Source organism: Heliconius melpomene, chromosome 10 (assembly GCF_056956725.1).
Source record: "Heliconius melpomene rosina isolate 202511_hmr_F chromosome 10, ASM5695672v1, whole genome shotgun sequence".
Lineage (NCBI taxonomy): Eukaryota > Metazoa > Arthropoda > Insecta > Lepidoptera > Nymphalidae > Heliconius > Heliconius melpomene.
This window is the reverse complement of record NC_140398.1, coordinates 4,358,857-4,380,242: the sequence shown is the minus strand read 5'-3', so window position 1 is coordinate 4,380,242 and position 21,386 is coordinate 4,358,857. Positions and strand designations below refer to the sequence as shown.

At 32.0% G+C, this 21,386-nt stretch overlaps 1 protein-coding gene across 1 annotated transcript in view; it reads right to left on the bottom strand.

The window, feature by feature from the left end:
• Positions 1-21,386, bottom strand: part of LOC146535227 (cell adhesion molecule Dscam2-like) — a 60,965-nt gene that overhangs the window by 13,484 nt on the left and 26,095 nt on the right. Inside the window, exons 16-31 of the mRNA XM_085191206.1 lie at positions 19,702-19,854; positions 18,742-18,832; positions 18,192-18,274; positions 16,428-16,562; positions 15,666-15,818; positions 15,107-15,236; positions 14,122-14,306; positions 12,802-12,981; positions 11,859-12,053; positions 10,727-10,924; positions 10,309-10,469; positions 9,875-10,067; positions 8,494-8,608; positions 7,534-7,688; positions 7,103-7,216; positions 494-571 (exon numbers count right to left, since the gene is read on the bottom strand). Coding sequence (XP_085047332.1) covers positions 494-571; positions 7,103-7,216; positions 7,534-7,688; positions 8,494-8,608; positions 9,875-10,067; positions 10,309-10,469; positions 10,727-10,924; positions 11,859-12,053; positions 12,802-12,981; positions 14,122-14,306; positions 15,107-15,236; positions 15,666-15,818; positions 16,428-16,562; positions 18,192-18,274; positions 18,742-18,832; positions 19,702-19,854 — 2,319 coding nt within the window. The remainder of the gene's footprint in view (positions 1-493; positions 572-7,102; positions 7,217-7,533; positions 7,689-8,493; positions 8,609-9,874; positions 10,068-10,308; positions 10,470-10,726; positions 10,925-11,858; positions 12,054-12,801; positions 12,982-14,121; positions 14,307-15,106; positions 15,237-15,665; positions 15,819-16,427; positions 16,563-18,191; positions 18,275-18,741; positions 18,833-19,701; positions 19,855-21,386) is intronic.

The following is a 21,386-nucleotide window of genomic DNA, read 5'->3' as shown; positions in this document are numbered from 1 at the left end:
ACACTTTGTCTAATTTGAAGCTTTTTAACTTAAAATGTTTTCTTTTCTAAATGTTTTGTATTTTCTAAGTTATTATAATAATTATGATGTAAGATTAATTTATAAAAGGAGATATTATGTAATTTAGTTGTGTAGATTTTTCTTTGAATTTCATAATTTTCAATAGACATGTGTGCTGTGGAAGTGATTCTTTTGCAAATTGTCTAAGGGGCGCGGGTTTAATTTAAATAATATTTGTTTTCTTAAAATATTTATCTATTCTTAGTGTGGAATAAAGTTAAAATAGGACTAAACTGGCTTTCGAATCTACGACTCTTATTAAAAATCCCATAGCCTCATAACCTTTTTTAATTTCACGCTCTATCTCGCGCCTAGCCAGGTTGCCAAAGGATGAAAAGTGTTAAGACTTACTTTAAACATAAAAACTATACAAAATAATATCCTTATATATAACATTTATATATAATTTCCATAATATTGAACATATACTCACGTCTCGGCATACCAGAGACAGTCGCTTTGGACGTGCTGTCACTGTCGTCTGACTCTGATCGAGTTTGGAAACTAGTTTCTGTAACAAAATGGAAACGTTACTTAAGTTAAATATAATATATGTGAAAAGTGACAGGTTATATTTTAGGTGTTTATTAATATTAGTCAATTGTCAAGTATAATAAAAAAATCCTGCTTTTCGTTTTCCAAACGATTGAATCATGGAATTTAGTGCTAAGACACTCCGTGCCTCACTTTCTGCTGAACTCTGAAGGCATTGTATTGAAAATATAAAAAAAAAATTAAAACAAAAGATTTACACACTCAATTGAAACTTCATTTTACTTTTATATAAAAAACACTACGCAGTCATAAAACACTGGAGTAAAATAAAATTTTATTTCATTATACTACAAGAATAGCACTTGCTTCACGGCAATAAAAATATTTAACAAACTACTGTGCTCGGCAACTTGTTAAGAGAGAATTAAATTTGAAGCGCATGTAAAATTCCAACTAATATTATACATAGGTATGTTATACTATATGTGAAAATATTAATTTTATTTATTTATTTCTACATTTAATTGAAGCCAGTCGTACACTCTACGGTTGCAGGTTCAATTCCCAGTAGAGAGAATAAATTAAAAATAAATTTTTCGTCTTAATCTGTACCAGCCACCGATATATGTTAGGTAATAAAATAAATGTGCTAATACTAAACACCAAAGTATCACGAAGCCAACTCAAATAGCTCTGAAGATCGTTCGAGAAAATTCTATGAAAGAAAATATTTTTCTCTGACGACATTCCGCTATTTATCCATTTAAGAAATTCACTCAACATTAAATAACTGAAATCGATTGAAGTTAAATAACGTTTGGGGAAAATTCCGTGTGAAAATACGAGGCGGCAATTTTTTGTTGGAGAGTAATTTGTACGCCAAATTTATATTTAGCTTTCATATATGTACGACGACGACAAGGCCGTTATGGTGTAGTTTCAGCGTGTTAGTTTAAACTGTATAATTACAGGTTCAAGTTCCCGTTTCTTAAAAATTTATACTCGTATGTATTTATATCTTAGGTTTATCGTGTCATGTTGACAGCTGTTAGGGGTTCGATTCTCACTCAATTGAACGGAATGTCGTATCATTAGGTTCCCTCTGCTTACCTTGCTGTGTGCGGGTTACAGCGTGAAGCTGATAAGAAATATATTTTATACCTCGATTTCATGACGTCAATGAATTATAATAAAAGTTGATAGCATTTTTAAACTTTATATTCTTCTTTTTCACTTGAAATTAGGTGACAAAAGTTCCATCAAAATGGTCACTAAAATAATAATTTTACATCCAATAAAGCTTGGAAAGCTATTAAAATAGAGCTTATTCAAACTTTTCCGTATAACCCAACTCAGTTTCATTTGACCTCGTTCAAAACTTTCACACAGCGAACTACTCCATAGATTTTTACTACTACTTTTATAATACTAAAACGAAACAATTTATAGGAGTGATCGATCACTTTTTATCAAATAACAAGTTAAAGGAAGGAAAAGGAAACTAAATAGGACAACGGGACCATTAATTTTATTAAATAAGATTAAGATTGATGTTGATGCTATATCGCGGGTTCTTAGGCAGGAAACGAGACTGGATGAACGTTTTCTAATTAATTAGAGTTTCTGGTTAGAGAATTGCGTATTTTTTACTTATTTAAGAATATTTTTTTTACCTGGATTTTATGGGTTTTCTATGAAGGTACTGAGGACAATATTTTTTTAATATACATTTACATATATCTACAAATCTTAATATCTTGTTCCAGAGATTAGCACGTTTAACCTAGCAAAACAAACAGGTTTTTAAAAGTAATATAGATAAGATAAAGACACACTAACATATACAAAAAGTCTGTTAAATACAGTACCTATCTTTGTACAATGGTGTAAAAATAAACTGTATCCAGTGGGCGATGGAGCTCGAGATACGATAAATGAAACTTTTGAAATTGCCTTTGTTGACAGCTTCATAAAGGCGGGGTAAAGATTTTATCAATAAATGAAAATCGTTTACATAATCGATATTGTGTACTCATGTATAACGAACGTTACGTAGTATGTACAGAAGGCATATGGGTAGCTTGAAAAGTAATTTTGGTGCTGTTTTTAGATAAGAAGGGAAAAGTTCGAGTTGGTTATTACGGGTTCAAATCTCAAGATTTTATAGTCAAATGCCAATATACAACGCATTTTTAAAGGTATTTATTATAAAGCTGTAATATTTATAATGTGATGCTTTAAAATCAATGAAATTTTAATTTTTACGTTATATCCTATAAAATTTGAAAATAAGTACCTAAAGCGTAGTTGACGTCAGACGTTATGTAGAGGCATTAGCGTGTGATAGTAAGCGCGACATATTGTAGGTTCGAATCCCACTCGCGGAAATGAACTATTTAATATTATCATTTTTCTCGCTCTGGTAACGAGGCAAAGCTGCCATTTAACGCGTAATGCCTCCAGACTTCAGTGGATAGTGTGGAACGGAAGTGTCTTAATGGGAACGAAATGTATTAATAGATAATAAAGGTTCCCAGATTCTCCTTTTACAAAATGTAAATAATAATTAAATATAATATTGTTCTCGCTGAGAACGGACTCATAGCTTGAAAAATAAAAGTAAACAATATATAGTATATTAGATATAAATAAATATCAAATAGTATTTCTGTCGAAAGGCGGATAATTGAGTTACTATGAGGCAAAGTCGACGTCGACATCCCAATCAATTTTAGTGTGGAAATCATATTTCAAAGGAATGTGATATGCTTTGTATACTGTAGCTGGAGCTTAGTTTTGCTATCTGGTTACAATTATATGTATTGAGAAATAGTCGTCATGGCGTAGTGGCACAAGGGTGTGACTGTAACGCGACGGTTGTGGGTTCGATCCCCACTCGAAGAAGTGAAATATTTATTCCATTTCTTCGCTCTGGTGTTGAGGCAAAGCGGGGCAAAGAGAACCTTGGAACCTAGTGATGAGATCCTCCTTTCATCTGTAAGACATGATACAAACAAACAACGTTTCGACGCATTGCGTTTTGAGTGGCGGAACTTCGCGCTTTGCGTCGTTACCAAAGCCAGAAAGAGTAAATATTAAATATTTTATTCCCTCGAGTAGGAATTGAACTCACAACAATCGCACACCTCGCATATTGATTTGATTGATTTAAACTGGAAACCCTTGCATCACAGTCTATTCTAACATTTTAACCGTTACAAAATAGCAATTCTATTCTATACTTTAAAATAAAATAAAAAAACTCAACGTTATATTTTAAATTGATTCAAACAAGCATTGTGTACGGAGATTGCAGTACGCCTCGATGTCACTGTGGGAGTTAGCCTTGGAAATTGGAAATCTGGTGTATCAAATACGGCGCGTGTGCCGTTCAAGAGAATAATGCATTTGGTAGAAATAAAAACTTTGAATTTATTATCTATAAATATAACTTATAATCTATATATATAAAATCGAAAGGTCACTGACTCATCACGAAATCTCAGAAACTCCATGTGCTAGGAAACTGAAATTTTGCATAAGAGTTATTTATAGGACGTAGGTGCTAGCTAAAACTAGGTAATTTGTAATATTCGACTTCTAAGGGGTTGTTTTTGGGGTTGAAAGTTTGTATGAAACTTCGTTACTACAAATGCTAGGAGTCTCAAATTTTACATAAACGTCACTAGGACGTAGTCATGGAGACAGAAATTAATAATAACACAGTTCACGCGGGTGAAACCGCGAGCGGGCCACTAGTTATCTATATATTAAGGATGTAGTTCCCACTGACTGAGGTAAGACACACGCACAGCCAGAAACCAGAACTCATGAAGTAATACTTTTACGTATATATAAAAAATATATAATAGTATATTGTGTAAAAAAATATCAAATATAAAAAAAAGACTTTTTATTTGGTTGTGGAGATTCATTATTTCATTTAACGCTTTCGTAGCACAATCGAGTCGTCTGATTAAATGTATTGGCTGAGTTTCTGAAATATTTATGTTAAAATTTTAAATAAATGTAACATTGTTTTTTTTTTTAGTTTCACGCTCTATCCCGCACATATCGGGGTAGGTATAGAGGGAACTAAATGGTGAAACTTAACGCAGCACTTTGCCTCGTTACTAGCGTGAAGAAATATTTCATTCTCTAGAGAATCCAATTGCATATTAAATTACCTACGGAAATGCAATTGCCTTTGTAACGTTAAATCTTTTATTTTAATTGATTAGATTTTAATGCGGTTTTAAGTAATAAACAGATTATTTATTAAATACTTATCGCCATAACCGTTGAATTCCACCACTCAACGCGCTATGCCTCCAGTATTCGGAAAAATGGAGAACGGTGTGTTTTAATACTAGGTTGCCTTTGCCAACATTACTGTTAGCGGGATGCAGCCCGACGATAAAAAAATCATATTTGTTATGGGAAACGTATATTTAAAATCTACTTGCTTCTCACAAAGGCGCTGTGTATTTATTTTGAATGGTGTAAAATAATAAAATCTTAACTAGATGTTAGTACTAGGTATACAGATAAATATAGTAAATGTGGCAAGTAAAAAAAGGATATTTTAAACATTTTTGCATTATTTTAAGCTAGTCTAGACTTTTGAGGGCGATTGGTCCATTCCGGTCCCAACTTTCAACCAGTTTAAAAACATTACATGCTCAGTGGAGTAACCCAAAGCGCTTGTTTAACTAAATTAGGGAAAACAAATATATAAGAAAAAATTGAATATTCCCTCTAATAATATTTGAAGTAAGTATAAAGCTAACATAACTATATGATAGTGGTTTTTTGGTTATTCCAGAAGTTTCTTCTTCTATTCAAGGTGACATACTTACTATTTCACTGTTAAAAAAAAGGTTAATATTGCATATGAAAGCTTTTTAAAACAGTTTTATTAGATCGGTCTGTTACTACGAAATAAAACTTAACAATAAAACTATATCAACCTCAAATACTTTTATTTTAATGAAACAATGTTAATATGGTACAACGAGCTGGTCTGTGAATGAACCCAAAAGTGGGAGGAAAATTTCGAAGATGCTAATTACTCATATTAAATCTAAAGTTTCCGCTGGTTGGGTTCGTTTTGGTATGTTTTGTTCATTTCTCTTGATAATAAGGAGGAGAAGTACTGAATTAGAAGGTACCTGGTGGAACCTTAAGAGTGTTCTTTTTATTTGGTTTAAATATTATTAATTTATAATATATTGTTGTACGATATATGATATAACACGACATCTCTAAAGCGTTAGTAGGATGTAATTTTGTTCAAAAATTACAATTTTAATCATTTCCATGAAAAAAGTTACATTTTTATTTATAAAAATGCGTAGCTATCCATTAAAAAGTAATATTACCGGACTTCCATAAAAATTTTAATAACGAAAATAACTTAATGGAACCACTACATTATAAAATATTTGATACATTTTAAAAAATAATCTCAAAACGTTTTAATCATTTTTATGGAAGTGAAAAATGGTAAAAATTTTTAAGAAGACGATATTAAATTTTCTTTCAAAAGATGTTATTATGTAAAGTATTTAGGTAATTGCTAAATTAAATTCGAAGCTTTTACACCTCGTATAATACACCTATAGTTAAAGTCGGTCGAAACTTTATCTCAAGTTAAATTATATTTTGGTGAAACGCTAAGTTTTCACGTTGTTATGTTAAATTGTTATAAATTATAATTTCCATTTATTTTTTGCTAGGTTAACTCCACAAGCAATGTCTCAAGAATTCAGTGAAAGGGTCTTAATGGGACGGAATGTCATAACACTAGGTTCCCAGGTTCCCTCTACCAACTCCTGTAATTGCGGCACACTATATCAAACTAAACAAAATAAATATATTCTAGACAGTCAAACATAGGACTCATCACTAGTAATTAACAGAAAATCTCTAGTAATATTATTTTATCATTATTTATCATAAACATACACTAGCTGAATTCAATGGAATATTAACGTAAATAATATTTTAGATAAATTCATAATAATTAAATACTTTTAATTAGTGAAATTGTACGAGCAAATGTACTGAAAATATTTGTTTGAGTTTCCAAAACTCTTTGTAAATAAACTCAATATATTTGAAATATATATTTAATTGAATAGTTCAAAAGTAATTACAAAATAGTTAGTTTGTTTGTTATTACTATGATTTATATTATTTTATTGTTTCATGGACTGCCACTTGCATGAAGCTCTATAAGTGACAAATCACTATTAATTTTTTGTCATCAAAAAAGGTTAAAGACATTTCTGAGAAGGTTTTAGTGAAAATATTTTAAAGAAGAAGGATATCTGAAATGACAACATAACTCGTATGTATAAAATAACATTTAATAAATTTTTAGGCCGATTAAGGTCGACGACTTTCTACTTTACACAAAATTATTAAAACGACACATCAAAATCGATCTTAGAGTTAAGAGCAGTTAATAAATACAGGCCTTGAGTAAACTAATTTAGTTAAATTAGAATATTTATATAAAAATAACATATAAATAATAACTTACCAGTATCGAAGCGTGGTCGCGCCGGCAGCCTGTGCGGCAAGTCCTGGTTCTCCGCGTGCTCAAACGTTCGGAAGCCCAACGCGAACTCCGCGTAAGGACTTATCTCAAACATTTCTGTTAGAAAAATATTAATAGTTAGAGATTTTATTTGTCTTAAATGCTTGTCTAATAATCTTCAAAAATCCTATTATATTTTACTATCCCACTAATATTATAAACGTGAAAGTTGGTGGGGACGGATGTTTGTTCCATTTTAAAGCAAAAATTACTAAACAGATTTAGATAAAACTTAATAGTAATAGGTATAGCAAGCATCAGATTAATACATAGCTACAATTTATGTTAAGATTTTCTATTATTTGGCTAACCTATAACTATTATACCGAATTAGTGAAACTTAGTGTTGAAGCACTCCGTTCCTCACAACTTACCATTTTTATTAGTCTTCCTAGGATGTACAGGAGAAGTGTATATTCGAGGGGTGTGCGCGTATCTCTCTTTATGTTCTGAATGTGAGGCGATGCTTTCATTCCTCGATTTCACTTCTTCGGTTATTGAATGACGATATTGTGATGTGAAGTTTTGTCTACAATATAATTATATACATATATTATTTTCTTCTATCCTATTATGTTAACTTAACTATTTATTAAAGTTGAATTAATAATATATATATATAGTTTGACTTGAAAAAATATATTCTTTCAAAAAAGCCTTTTCATTGAGTTATGAATTTGATAAAGGAAAGCCCCCAAACAAACAAATTCAAAACAAGTTATTTTAAAGACATTCATGTAAAAAGATTGACTACAGTAAATTCTATAGAAAACTTTTTTGCATTGGAAGCTAAAAGGTCAATTAATTTATCATTGTTATAATTAAAAAGGCCTCCTCCTTAATGGGATGATGTAGGCTAGGGAAAAAAAAAAAATAAAATAATAATAATTAAAAAATAAGATAAAGTTTCTTTAAAAGAAATTATACAATTACAAATAATACAATTTTCCTAAAAAAAATTTTAAATATGAAATATTATTTAACTGAAGTTGCTAAAGCAATTGAATAATACAATTTGTTTGTAAGAAAATAAGAAATTTTCCAAAGTCCTGTCCTCCTTTATAATAAGGGAGGATGGATTATGCAAATTACGTTTACAATTTCAGCAAAAATATTTCAAAGGAATCTTATATACATATTTTATATAGATTAATATCATTAAAGATATAATTCACATAATAAGGACAAGTTTTTTTTTTCACGGATTTTTTCTGTTTTATTGGACAGATAGAAAGAAATAGTAACTGAGTCACTTTTAGTTAAGTTGTTAATCAATTTGGTTACTCTTTTAGTTTTTTTATTATTTATATAATATATTTTTATAATACACTTACCTTCTCTTCAATAATATACAAGTGAAGGCCACAAGGCATATGACAAGAAGAACTGAACTACACGTTATGACGAGCATGTTCAGGTCGAAGAAGTCCGACGGAGGTCCTATTTCTTCTAAAATTGGTGTAAAAATAAATACTGTTAGTAAATTTGTAGCCCATTACAGTACGGTTGACGAGTCGTGGCCGCTAAAGTGTTATCATGGTTGGGTAGATGCCATTATGAAATACAGGATATCATTAAAAAGAAACTGACTTTTACGAGCCGACTTGGAGATCTTAAAAACTACGAAACCCATTTTGATTAAACTTTAAATATGTCTCTTATAAATTATTAACGTGTATCGACATGTAACATGGACAAATCAAAATTTAAACGATAATAATTATAATGACGTAGTTAAGTAAAGTAATGTTAAAACAAGTATTTTAGTTAAAATACAAACATTATTACAAAGTTTCCCAGCTGTTCACAAATTGTCTTACATAGAAATTTCAAGATTTCCAGCGCGGCACTAAGAGAAATTACTAATTAAGCTCTCGGGCGCTTATTAAGTTTTAGCTTCAGCGCTAGTTTGATTTTGCTGCTGCATTAAAATTTTGATATTACCATTTTTTCTGTAGGTATAACATTTTTTTTTTTGGTTTGTTAAAATGTTTTCATTTATAAAAAAAATATATTATTTTATTAATAAATATTTTTTTTTTATTATTAAATATTTGTAGCGGAATTCAAATTTTTTTTCTGAATATAAGTTTTATATTCCACCTCAATTCGAGAGATTTTTTTCTCTTCCTAGTAAAACAAAATGCGGCGTTAAATCCCACTACTCAACTTATAATGTTTCCAATTCGGGCGGTAAATGGAGAACGAAGTGATCTAACACTAAGGTCTCTCCTATCCTGCTGAAAACTCTCTGAAGCTGGGAATATTCCTAACGGTGTATAAACAAATTAAATTGCATATCAAAATGAACTTTTAAACTGTTTTAATACGCCCCGCTTAGAAGCTCCAAATCCTGTACATAATGACAAAAGTTTAGATCAAAATTTGATTTCAGTATCATAATGAATGTTGAGGACGACATCGATTTACTGTCTCAACTTTCATATTGCTTAAATCAAAGTTTCGTTAATGGGAAGGGGTGAAGTTTAATTTTATCTTGTTTCGTCATTTTGATTAAAAAATACTTAAAAAATTTTATATAAGATTTTTTCATTGATTATTTTTTGTAGACTATGTTTTTTTTTATAATTATTATTTTTTTCTTTTAAAAGTTATTCATTTCATCAAAATGTGAGTTCAACGAAAGATCATTGAATTCGCATTTTAGTCCACTTTGTGAATAATTGGTGTAATAAAAATAATTAAAAAACGTACCCCCATCCAAAGTCTTAGTGGCATAAGTATAAACAGTGGACGCGGAACCCGCGTCGTTAGAGGCAGTGACTCTCAGCTGGTACCAGCTGGCCGGCAACAGCGAGCCCACTGCGTACGACTGTACCGACCGCGGGGGCGACTGGTACGACATGGGACTGTCTATGTAGCCCCAGCCTAGGTTCATATCCATTGCCTGTCAAGAAATATAATTATCTATAATTATTAAAATCTTGAAATCGGTGGCTTCACTGGTACCAGCTAGCGGGCAACAGTGCGCTTGCCACGCTTTGTCCTCTTAAAAATGAAAATAGATCATTCCCCGATCGAGACTCGAACCCACGACCGTCACGTTTACAATCACGCCGTACTGCTAAATCACAAGAACCTCTGCAACTTAAACTAAAATCTATTATACTATAAACAAATCAACTCACAGCTAAATTCTCAGAGCGATGCCAAAAGCTACTCCCGAGTAAACGATACTCGACGTCCCACTTGGTGACGTCGCAGCCGCCGTCGTCCCACCCGCTCAGTTGTACGTATATGTGTGTCGCGTTACTCCACAACCAGTCCGTGGTTAGAGGGGATATCGGGGCTGGTTGGGTTGAAATTAAGTTAAATTATTTTATTATTATTTTTTTAATATATTGAAACTGGTGATGTTTGTAATTTTTTTATGAAAGTGGACAGACACAGATAGAGTTAGCCCAATGTGATTCTCTACCTACGTTATACGTTCATATGTGCATTGTGTTGTATGACTCCAAAACTAGTCAATCAGTAGCAAGAGGGTATATTGGGGCAGATTAAGTTATATATTATATTTGATTATAAAAAAAAATTATTACTCACCTCCACCAAGAGTCATGACATCAACATGTGCAGGGGCAGAAGTCCCAACATTATCTGTCGCTGTTACCCGGATAGAATATTTAGTACCGCACTTTAACCCGGATAAAGAGTGTTGTTGTATCCCGCTTATCCTACTTTCCCTTGCTGGCCACGCTTCCTGCCATGGACCGTCCTCCTCTCTCCATGTCAGATTATAACCTGATTTTATTAACATGTTTTTATTAAATAGTTGTCGAATATGCATAAATAATTTAAGTTTAATATAAAGTTCAAAAAGTAAAATAAGAACGCTCTTATTTTACTTTTTGACCTATTACCCATTCTCCTCTATTCCTGTTAAATTGAGGTTTACATTTTTTATAGTTCCTTTTTTTACTTTTTAGGTTAATGCTGTATCCCGCACATATCAGGGTAGGCAAAGGGAACCTGGCAACCTAGTATTACGACATTCCATTTCCATTAAGGCACTTCGTTCTTTCCGTGCTTTCATTGCCAGAGTGAGAAAATGAAAATATTAAATATTTAATTTTTAATAACTAGTTATGAGGCAAGAAAAAGTTCTTCGTAACTAGTTTCACTTATTAATAATATCACCCTTATTAATAATTAATTAACATAATAACTAGAAGAGTAAATAATATTTGGGCAATGTGTATAATATATTTATGTGTATAATACACGTATATGCATATTATAAATGTGCAATGTACATAATAGTTGCATATCCAAAGCGACACGAGTGTCACTAAGTGTATCAACTTATAGTGCAAGCTGTTAGAGCATTAGCATGCAAATGGCTTAGCTTTGGATCTCGTCCAATAGTCTTAGCGTTAAACAAACTTCATTTAAGTCTATATTGGCTTCTCTTAGTGGAACTTGAGAAGAGTGGTTATTTTATGATTTATATTCTTTTGGATATATGTAAGTAAAGAATAAAAATGATAGTGACAAATCGTTCCTTTCTCTTTCTCTTTCAATCTAAACGGAACGAATGAATGTTTTTTTTTGTACGATAATCATACTCTCGTTGAAATCGAACCTGCAATCATGGCGAATAACAATCAAACACTGTCATTTTCATCACTTTTCACACTAAACAAAAACTTATAATATGAAAGAAAAAAATACTTACTTATTCCATATGCCATAGAATCATTAGCAGTTTTCACTTCATCCCATTCAACGACAATTGAGTCTTTATACGGCGTCGTTCTCAAATTTGGAGGGTCCGGTAACGGTAAAACTTTTACCGAATACACCACCGAGTCCGAACCGTAGAGATTTTTCGCTAGGCACGTGTAGTTCCCGCTTAGCGATTGATCTATGCCTGTTTGAAAGAAAGAAGTAGATATTATTACGTATATAAAAAATGTCTCCCTCATTTAGCAAGGTAGGCAAAGGGAACCTAGTGTTATTATATTCTGCGTATAAAAGGGTAGGCTGAGGGAACCTATTATTAAGACACTCCGTTCCCCATGCACCGCAAAATTTTCGAAACATTGCGTGGTGGAATTCAACCCTACGCTTTGTCTTGCTACCAGAGTGAGAAATGAAAATACGAAATAATTCATTTACCCCAAAGGGAATCGAACTATGCCACTGTGCCACGACTACCTTTTCGAATATATACTGTATATTTCAAAAGTAGATCTCATTTCAAATGGGAATTAAAAAACTCGTTTCTACTTCATTTTATGTCAAGTTGCTCTTAAGCTCCTTACGTTAATTGAAGGATAAGTCCACGCGATAAAGATTAAACGTTAGATCATTTCTTAATTAAAAATTAGAAAAAATGGTAAAATAAATAATAAATACAATTATTTATATTTTTAAACGTAAATTTTTCAACGACTTAGCATTATGTAAAATTTTTATATAAAATATAGACATATAACCCATATTTTTTTAAAATATAAATTAAATATAAAGAATCTTATAATACAAGTAATATAAGGAAGTAGTGATAGGTCGATTGTTAATTATAAAAAATGCTTACACAAAACAAGTAATTAAATTACTTACATAAAAACTATATCTCTATAATATACATAATACATCTGTAAATAATGACTTACTCTTGATCAGCAAGCTGTCATCTTTGTTCCTCGTGAACCGGGGGTGGTGGGTGATGATGTTGTGGTTGTGGTACCACACGGTGCGCGGCGGCGGCGCACCCACGCTGCGACACGCCAGCGGCAGCGCGCGCCGCACCGCCACCACCACAGCGCCGCCCAGCGACCACACGCCCGCCACCACTGGGTGGTCAAATACCATTGACCATTAAATGTTCTTGACACAAAAAGCTCCGAAATTAAAGAATCAATTGGAAAAAAGCAAAAAATCTTCGAAAGGATGAAAAAATTTTCTTGATTCGTAGGCAGCTTTTAAACAAAAAAAACCGCCAAACTAAATGTAAATTAGTTTATCCATTTAGGAGCTACAATGATATAGAAAGACGTACAGATATAAATACAGATGTCAAACTTATAATATTGCTTCCGTCGCTAAGCCCAGAAACTTTGCCGGAACTTCGTTATTATTTATAAAGAAATAAAAGTGTAAAATATGATATTATTTTGCAGATATTAAGCAAATTACAATAAATGGACAACTTCCATTACGCTATAATAATTCAAATTGGTATTATTATAAAAGCTTTGAAGAGAGAAGAAATGGCTACAAAAATATCTTTGTACACTTAAGAAGGAATTTAGTTTTATTTGACGAATGTTAGTAGATCTTTTACAAAGGAAATGTATTATATTCTGGAAGCTCAGTTGAGAGACAAGTGTTTTTTTTTGCAATAAAGCTTATTCGTTATATATTAGAAGGTCATCGTGGCGCAAAGGCACAAGCATGTGACTGCAACGCACTGGTTGTTAGTTCGATGCGGACTCGGGGGAATGAATTGTTATTTATTACAATTTTCATTTCTTTGCTCTTTTTCTAACAAAAAAGGCACTGACGACAAAAGTCTGTTTCGCCTAACAACTCATAAAAAACCCCTCGATATGTATAGTCTGATGTTACAAGATCTACCAGTGGCTTCGTATCTCCCAAACGATTGAACTGATTTTGATAGAAAGGTCATATAATAAATAAATAAATCAACTTCACGCTGTATCTCCCACACATCAGAGTAGACAGAGGGAACCTAATGTTAAGACACTCCGTACTGCGCTTTCCACCAATTTTTTTAAAGCATTGCTTGTGATTTGCTAGTTGCTCTTTCATTTGTTTTTTTTTCTTGTTTCTGCTTTTTGTTTAAGTCAATTTCTTTGTTTTTTCGTTTTGTGTTCTAGTTAATTACTATGAGTTATGGTGTAAGAAATAAATAAGTGTTCCTATTAAAAAAAAGAAATTACAAAATAATAATAAAAAAAATGTTTATTTACCCCTCTGCGACGGCGTGCCGGTCACCCGCCTGGTCTCGGGCCCCTCCCCAACAGCGGTGCTGGCGGTCACCCACACGTCGTACTGGCGCCCCTCGTATAGTCCCTTCAGTTCCAGGCTTTGCGTCTGCTCGTATGGCTCCGTATCTGACTCTATGTCCACGCGGTGTATTTGTGGACCGTCGTTGCTGGTTAATGATAAAAGGTTTTTTTTACGTTGTAAATTCATCTTTTTACAAATTTAAAATAATTAATTTGCCGGGAAAAAGCATATTTTTTTAAAATAGATATACGCTTTATCCTGTATATAACAACGCAGGCAGAGGAAACCTAGGTCTATTATATTATAATTCAAATAAAATAAAAATACACTAATAGGGCATCAAGAGTCAACCTGACCTAACTTCTTAAAAGTTCATTTTAAATAAAATGTTAATGAACAAACTTCGCAGCTAGAATTATACGTACTTAACTAGCATTTACATAAATGAACGCCTTAAATTTTGCGTCGTAATTACTAAGTACTTACGCATCTAAATTGACTTTATGCTAGTTTAGGATGAATTATGAAAACTTGTATGAATTTTACTAAAAGAAGATGCATATTTTATTTTAATAAAATAAATGTTTCATTTGACGTCAGTCGTGGCGCAGTGGCGGAATTGTAATGACTGTATACGCAACAGGTTGTGAATTCGATTCCCATTTGAGGAAATGAAATATTTAATATTGTTATTTCTTCGCTTTGGTTTCAAAGCAAAGTGTGTCGTTGAATTTCGCAACTCAACACGCTATGCCTCCAATTCTTATGCCTTAATTCGGCGAAAAATAGGGGATGAGCTGTTTTAACATTAGGTTCCCTCTACTTATTCTGCTGCGTGCGGGATACAGAGTGAAGCTAAAAAATAAAAAACGAATTAAGCAGCCTTACCCTCGTTTGGGTAGCTGGTCAACCATAATTATAATATTTAAGAAATATAAAACTCACCTAGCAGTAGGCTTGCAGTACACAGTGTAATGGAGCAGCTTGCCATTCCTCTGTTTCGGTCTCTTCCAGCTGACGAGGAGCGTTGAGACAGATTGCGATAGCAATTTAATTTCCGCCGGCGCGTCGGGGACTATGTGAGACATAAATTAATGTTTTTGGTGATATATCTATATATATGTAATAATAGTATTTTTTAAAGAATAGGACATATTTTTCGTTTTTTCATAAAATTTGGGTTATTATGTTTCAATAAATAATTTTTCTTTTAATAATGAATTTTAAAATTTATCATAATTCGCTCCTTTTGTTAATAAATAATATATTACAATTCATTTTTTAATAAACTTTCTTGTTACTGCTAAAAAAAACTTTATCATTATTAACCACCAAGTGAAAATGGAACCCACAAGCACAATGCCCCACACTACCACGATACCAACTACCATATTCTATACAAAAAAATTACTTAACAGAATTACCACTTAAACTATAGAAAACAAAGGATTCTCCACACAAAATCAAAATTTAAACAATAACTCTCCATCTCTCAAACACTCACCATCTTGTAGAGTAGAACACACAATGGGAAAGGAATATGGCCCCGTCCCATAGTTGGAGAAGCCGGCCACTTTCACTGTGTAATTTGTGTACTTTATGAGCCCTTGCAACCTCGACTCTGTTACGAGAGATGTGGAGTTTTGCCATTGGCGACCTAAAATTTTTTTTTTGTTATTACAAATAAGAAAAAAATAAGATATCGTATATAATCTGTTAAAGATATTATTTTGTTTGTTTATATTTCCATTTCTTCGCTCTGGTATCGAGGCGAAGCGCGGCGTTGAGTTCTGCCACTCAACACGCAATGAGAATTCAACAGAAAGTGGGGAAAAGGAGTGTCTTTACACTAGGTTGCCTCTAACTAAGCTGCTGTGTGCGAGATACAGCGTGAAGCTGATTTTAAATTGTTTTGTATATAATTAAAATGTCGTGACGACTAATATGTTTTTAAAGACATAAGTTGTTTACTAAAATTACAAATTATCCTTCCATACTTCGGAAAGTTTCAAGTAGTTGAACTTTAATAAACTTGGAGTGACACATCATTATTTTAATGATATTTTATAGACTTTCAATAATAATTATAGATTTTTATTTCATTTCTTTTTTTCATTTTTAATATTTACATTCTACATAAATAATAAAATACATAAATATTTTTAAATCTTTTTTAATATACTATGATTATACAAACTTGGTTCACACTATATTCTTTACATAAAATCATTATTTGTGTAGAAAATATAGTGTGAATTCCACCTACCTTGGGCAGCATACAGAACAGAATATCCAATCAGTGCTCCAGCCTGCTTATGTGGAGGTATTGGTTGCCAACTTATACGTAACGCTGTTGAAGTGACACCTCCACACTCTACTGATGTTGGACCCTCTTCTGGTGCTGTTTACGGAGAAATAATCGTAAACAGAGTCAAATGTTTCAATAAATAAATTATTGGACAAGGTACGGCGTTTAGTTCCGCCGATCCACAACTTCTCTATCAGGCAAAGGCCAAAAGGTATCAATAGAGGCATTATCTTGATACAAAAAACACGTGAATAATGATAAGCACATATATGGAATTTAGTAAGTAAGTTAAAGCACATTTAATACACAAAGTTAACCTTTTCTTTTCAATTTATGCTTCTGTAAATATTTGTGCAATTATGTTAAAAATAATTATTTTATTTTATTCAGGCCTTCGAATCCCCAAGAAAATATAATTATATAAAAATAACAAAAACGAACATTATTACGTTTATAAAAATTCTCAAATCCCCTTAAAAGTTCAAAAGTTAAGCCAAAAGCTTTTAACGCGGAGCTTAAATAAAAAAGCACAATAAAATAAACTTCTTTTAAAGTGTAACTGTTGAAACATAAATTGCACTTGCTAAAAGAAATTTAAATTAAAAAAGGCAAAGCAATTCTATTCTAAGAACAATAACAAAGATGTAAAATGAAGTTAGTTAAGCCTAATTTGGAGAAACGATAAAAGTTCCTTTTTTGAGGCATAAAATGACGTTTTTCTACTGAAAACGTTATTTTCTTCGTGAAACGGACATTACTTTTGATCTTTTGATTTTTTATTATATATAATGTTTGAGAAGAATGTTAATCAATATGTTACTGTTACTAGATTATAGATGTGGGTTCGATTTTTATTTAATTTTTAGCGAAATGTCTTTGCTTAAATTATTTTTGATTTCGTTTTAAGATATAATTAGAATAAAGTACTACCTCCTTTTTAAAGTCGGTTGCAAAATCAAGATTAATATAATAATAGTGCCGGTAAAATAAGTTTTATTTTCTGCTACGGAACGGAATCCTTCATAGGCGAAACCGACTCGCTCTTAGACAGTTTTTCTCATTCCAAATATTGCAGAAATCAAACAATAAAAAAAAACTTTATTAATTAGGCCACCAGAAATTCCTATTTTATACTACTATTAATAACATTTATTATTCACAAAAAAATATTCGATCTAAATAAACAGCTTTAAATGCATAAATAATGTAGCGGAAAGCACTTAAAAAGCTTTTTGGAAATCCCACATATGTATGTAGGTATATGTATTTCCATTTCGATCGTCAAAATTTTAAATAACAAACATACGATACTGTTGATGAGTGAAGTAAAAAGCATTACTCGTTCAAAAAATACGTAAAATTTTACTGTATTTTATTTAAATAAATTATATTTTTTCGTATTATATTTCCTATTCACATTTTTATTTCAATAAAAATATACGAGAATTTAACTTTAGGTCTTCTTAAGTTCTCCATCATTACTTTATTAATTTACTCATTTTCACTCGGGGAATGAATTATTTAATATTTTCATTTGGTCGCAAGGCGCGTTGTGTTTGCCCACTCAACAACCAATGTCTTGAAAATTCGGTGAAAAGTAGGGAACAGAGTGCCTTAGCACTAGGTTCCCTCTGTATAACCTGCTATGTGTGCCATACAGCTTGAAGCTGTGTGTATACGTAAGTGTATTATGCATAATATGTTAACAAAGTAATACAATACCTCCTTCTCTTGTATCTTGGAACAGCGGAATAGAGAACGGTCCGTTCCCAGCGCTATTGAAAGCAGCAATGGACACTGAGTACCTATAGGAATATAATTATACTATGTAAATAGCTAGAGGGAGCAGAGTGTTACGGCACTCCGCTTTTTGCAGCGTTGAGTTCCTTTTACTTTGCCTCAACATCAGAGCGAAGAAATTATAAAAACAAATATTTCATTTCATTGAGCAGAAACTGTATTCTGTACCCTTGCGGCACGACTGGCTTTCATCATCATAATAATATAATATGAAAATGCTTTTCATTAGAAACAAGAGTCATAGACAGCTGCACTTCTGTTAATTAAATTTAAATAATATTTTATTATATCGAATGTTTTATAATTAATGTAAAAATATTGTGAAGCAAAAACTTGTTTAGAGCAAGCAATTGAATTGTATACTTGAAGTAATAAAATGAAGCTAGAATTTACTTTGTTTTTTAAAAATGTTTCTCATAAAATCTACATTTTAATCATTGTCTTTATTAAAATTACAAATAAAAGAACTTACCGCACTCCCTTCAAAAGACCAGTGATTATGGATTCTTGTTTTGAATACAGTGATGATGTTTTGATGATTTTGTCATTCGTTTCTTGATTTTCTAAAACAACGTGCAATTTTATTATGGAAAATATTATACAATGTAACTAAAAGCTAATCTTTTTATGGTTCACAATGTCTCCCGCACATAGCAGAGCGGGCAGAGGGAACCTAGCGTTAAGGCTGTTCCATGCATTGTCTAATTTTCGAGACATTAAACGTAGAGTGCGCGATAATGAAAATAATTACTTTCCTTTAAGAGGGAATCGTACCCGCTACTATACGCATATGATATTTTCAAAATTCTTGGTTATAATAAAAAATGCATTAAAAATAGTCACAAAAATCACCTTGACCTACTAAGCCTAAAATAACGATTAAATATATAAGGAAAGACACATACATAAACATAATTAAGCTACAACAAAGCTTATAAAGAAAACAGGGTAAAAGGAAAATGAAATTATTAGCAACCCTTCCACTTGTATGGGGCGGATTTCGAGTGGTAATATAAGTTCATTTGTTTTGTCGATCTTTGTTTTTGTTTTTACTTATAGAATGTTTAAGTTATATAATTATATTGAAAGACTCCGTTTAGGATTTATGTATATTTTTTTCACATTTTACGGCGACTGTTATGATATATTCATACTTTTTACGTGACTTGTTTTAGTATCTCCACGATACCTAATTTGTTCTCGATGGAAAGAAAAGTATAGTAATAGTATATTACCTCTATATATTTTTTATAACTTTCCAAAACTTGAAAATAATCTAATCTATAAAAGTAAAGATATATAATATAAATGCTAGCAACTATAAGAAAAATAAGAACAATATTCCAAAATAAGCATCTAATTTGTAAACAAAAACAATGTACAAAATATGAACTAAGTAACGGAAGTTCAATATATGACCATAAATACATACCTTGCAACCCGTTAATCTGTGGCACGGCACGCAACCTGTAACCTATTATAACTCCATTGTGCGAGTCACTGGGTGGAGGCAACCATCTTACTCTTAACTCGCCCGGGGAGTCTGTCTGTTCCAGTTGTACACTAAGTGGAGGGGATGATGGCGCTAGAGAAACAAGAAATAGCAAATACTAAAGAAATCATCATATAAACGCATCAGAACCAGTCGTAATCCAGGGGCACAAGCTTCCACTCGAGGAAATGAAATATTTAATATCTTCATTTCTTCGCTCTGGTATAGAAGTAAAGCATGGCGTTAAGTTCCGCGACTTAATAGCCAATACCCCCGGAATTCGGCAGAAAATTGGAAAAAAAAATATCTTAACATTAGGTTCCCTCCGCCTACTGAAGCTATAAAAAAAATAATTACAACAAAAACCAATTGCATATACACAATATCTGAAATCTTCATCTCGCCCTACATTACATAAATGATAATCAAAGGTTACTTTAATTCACGCTGATGAATATAGATAGACAATGGCAACCGGACATGAGATATTCTATCATGAAAGGCAATCAATTATTATTGCTTATCAGTATAGCTTATCAGTACAGCTTATCAGTATCGCACAGTAACAATCACAGGTTGATGATAACCTGCCAATTGTCGGTTATAACGTATACCGTATTAATATCTGATTATAATTATCTCCAATACAATATTGATGTAATTGATTAGTTTGCTTTCTGAATTATAATTTATGCTAGCGTTGGTGTTGAGGTACATAATGATAGCTTGGTAGGGTTGAGAGATCTTTCATATTTTAGTTGTTTCTGTTTATATTTTTTTTGTGTGGAGATTCAAACATTCCACAGAGGTCCCTTGGGCAGTTATTTCTTAATCTGTGCCACTATTGTGCACAAATTATTATTACTAAATAGAGATAATATATGATACTGTAAAAAAAATATTTACCCGTCTGGGAGACGAATCTACAATCATCATATTTACACAGATGCTGCCCACTGTAACTGTTTACTATTATCCTCCTAATATTTTTATAGCTTCACGCAGTTTGCCTGACAAAGTCAGATAGCCAGAGGGAAACTGGGAACCTAATGTTAAGTATGTAGTGTATAAGTCCGTTTCCTATTTTCCTTAGGACTCTAAGACATTCCGTGCTAATTGACGGAACTTAACGTCGCACTTTAACTCGCACCAAACTCCTGATATACGAGTAAAATACAATACACACGGATCCCAAATCCTTACAATACGGGCAAAAATATAAGTAAAAATCAGTAAGTAATTTTATTACAGAAATGTAGATCAGTATTCTGACGTTGATATATGATTATTTCATATAACTTCTATATAAAGAACATATTAGCCTTTAATATTTTATTCAGAAGAAAGCAAAAAATCTAGGTACTTTTGGATACTCTATCAATGTCGTACGCAAGAAAAATCTTTATAGAAGATTTTTAACTTAGTGAGATCATCTTGCACGTCATTTGACTGTAAACATAATGATTGTGAGTTTGACCTCCATACAGTAGTAGACTAAACACGGCGTTAAATTCCGCCACTCAGTATACAGTGTCAGCAAACACTAAAGACTAGGACGAAAAATGTGAAAAGGAATGTTTTAACATTACTTTATTTATTTAGTAAAATAGCCAAACATCGTTTTG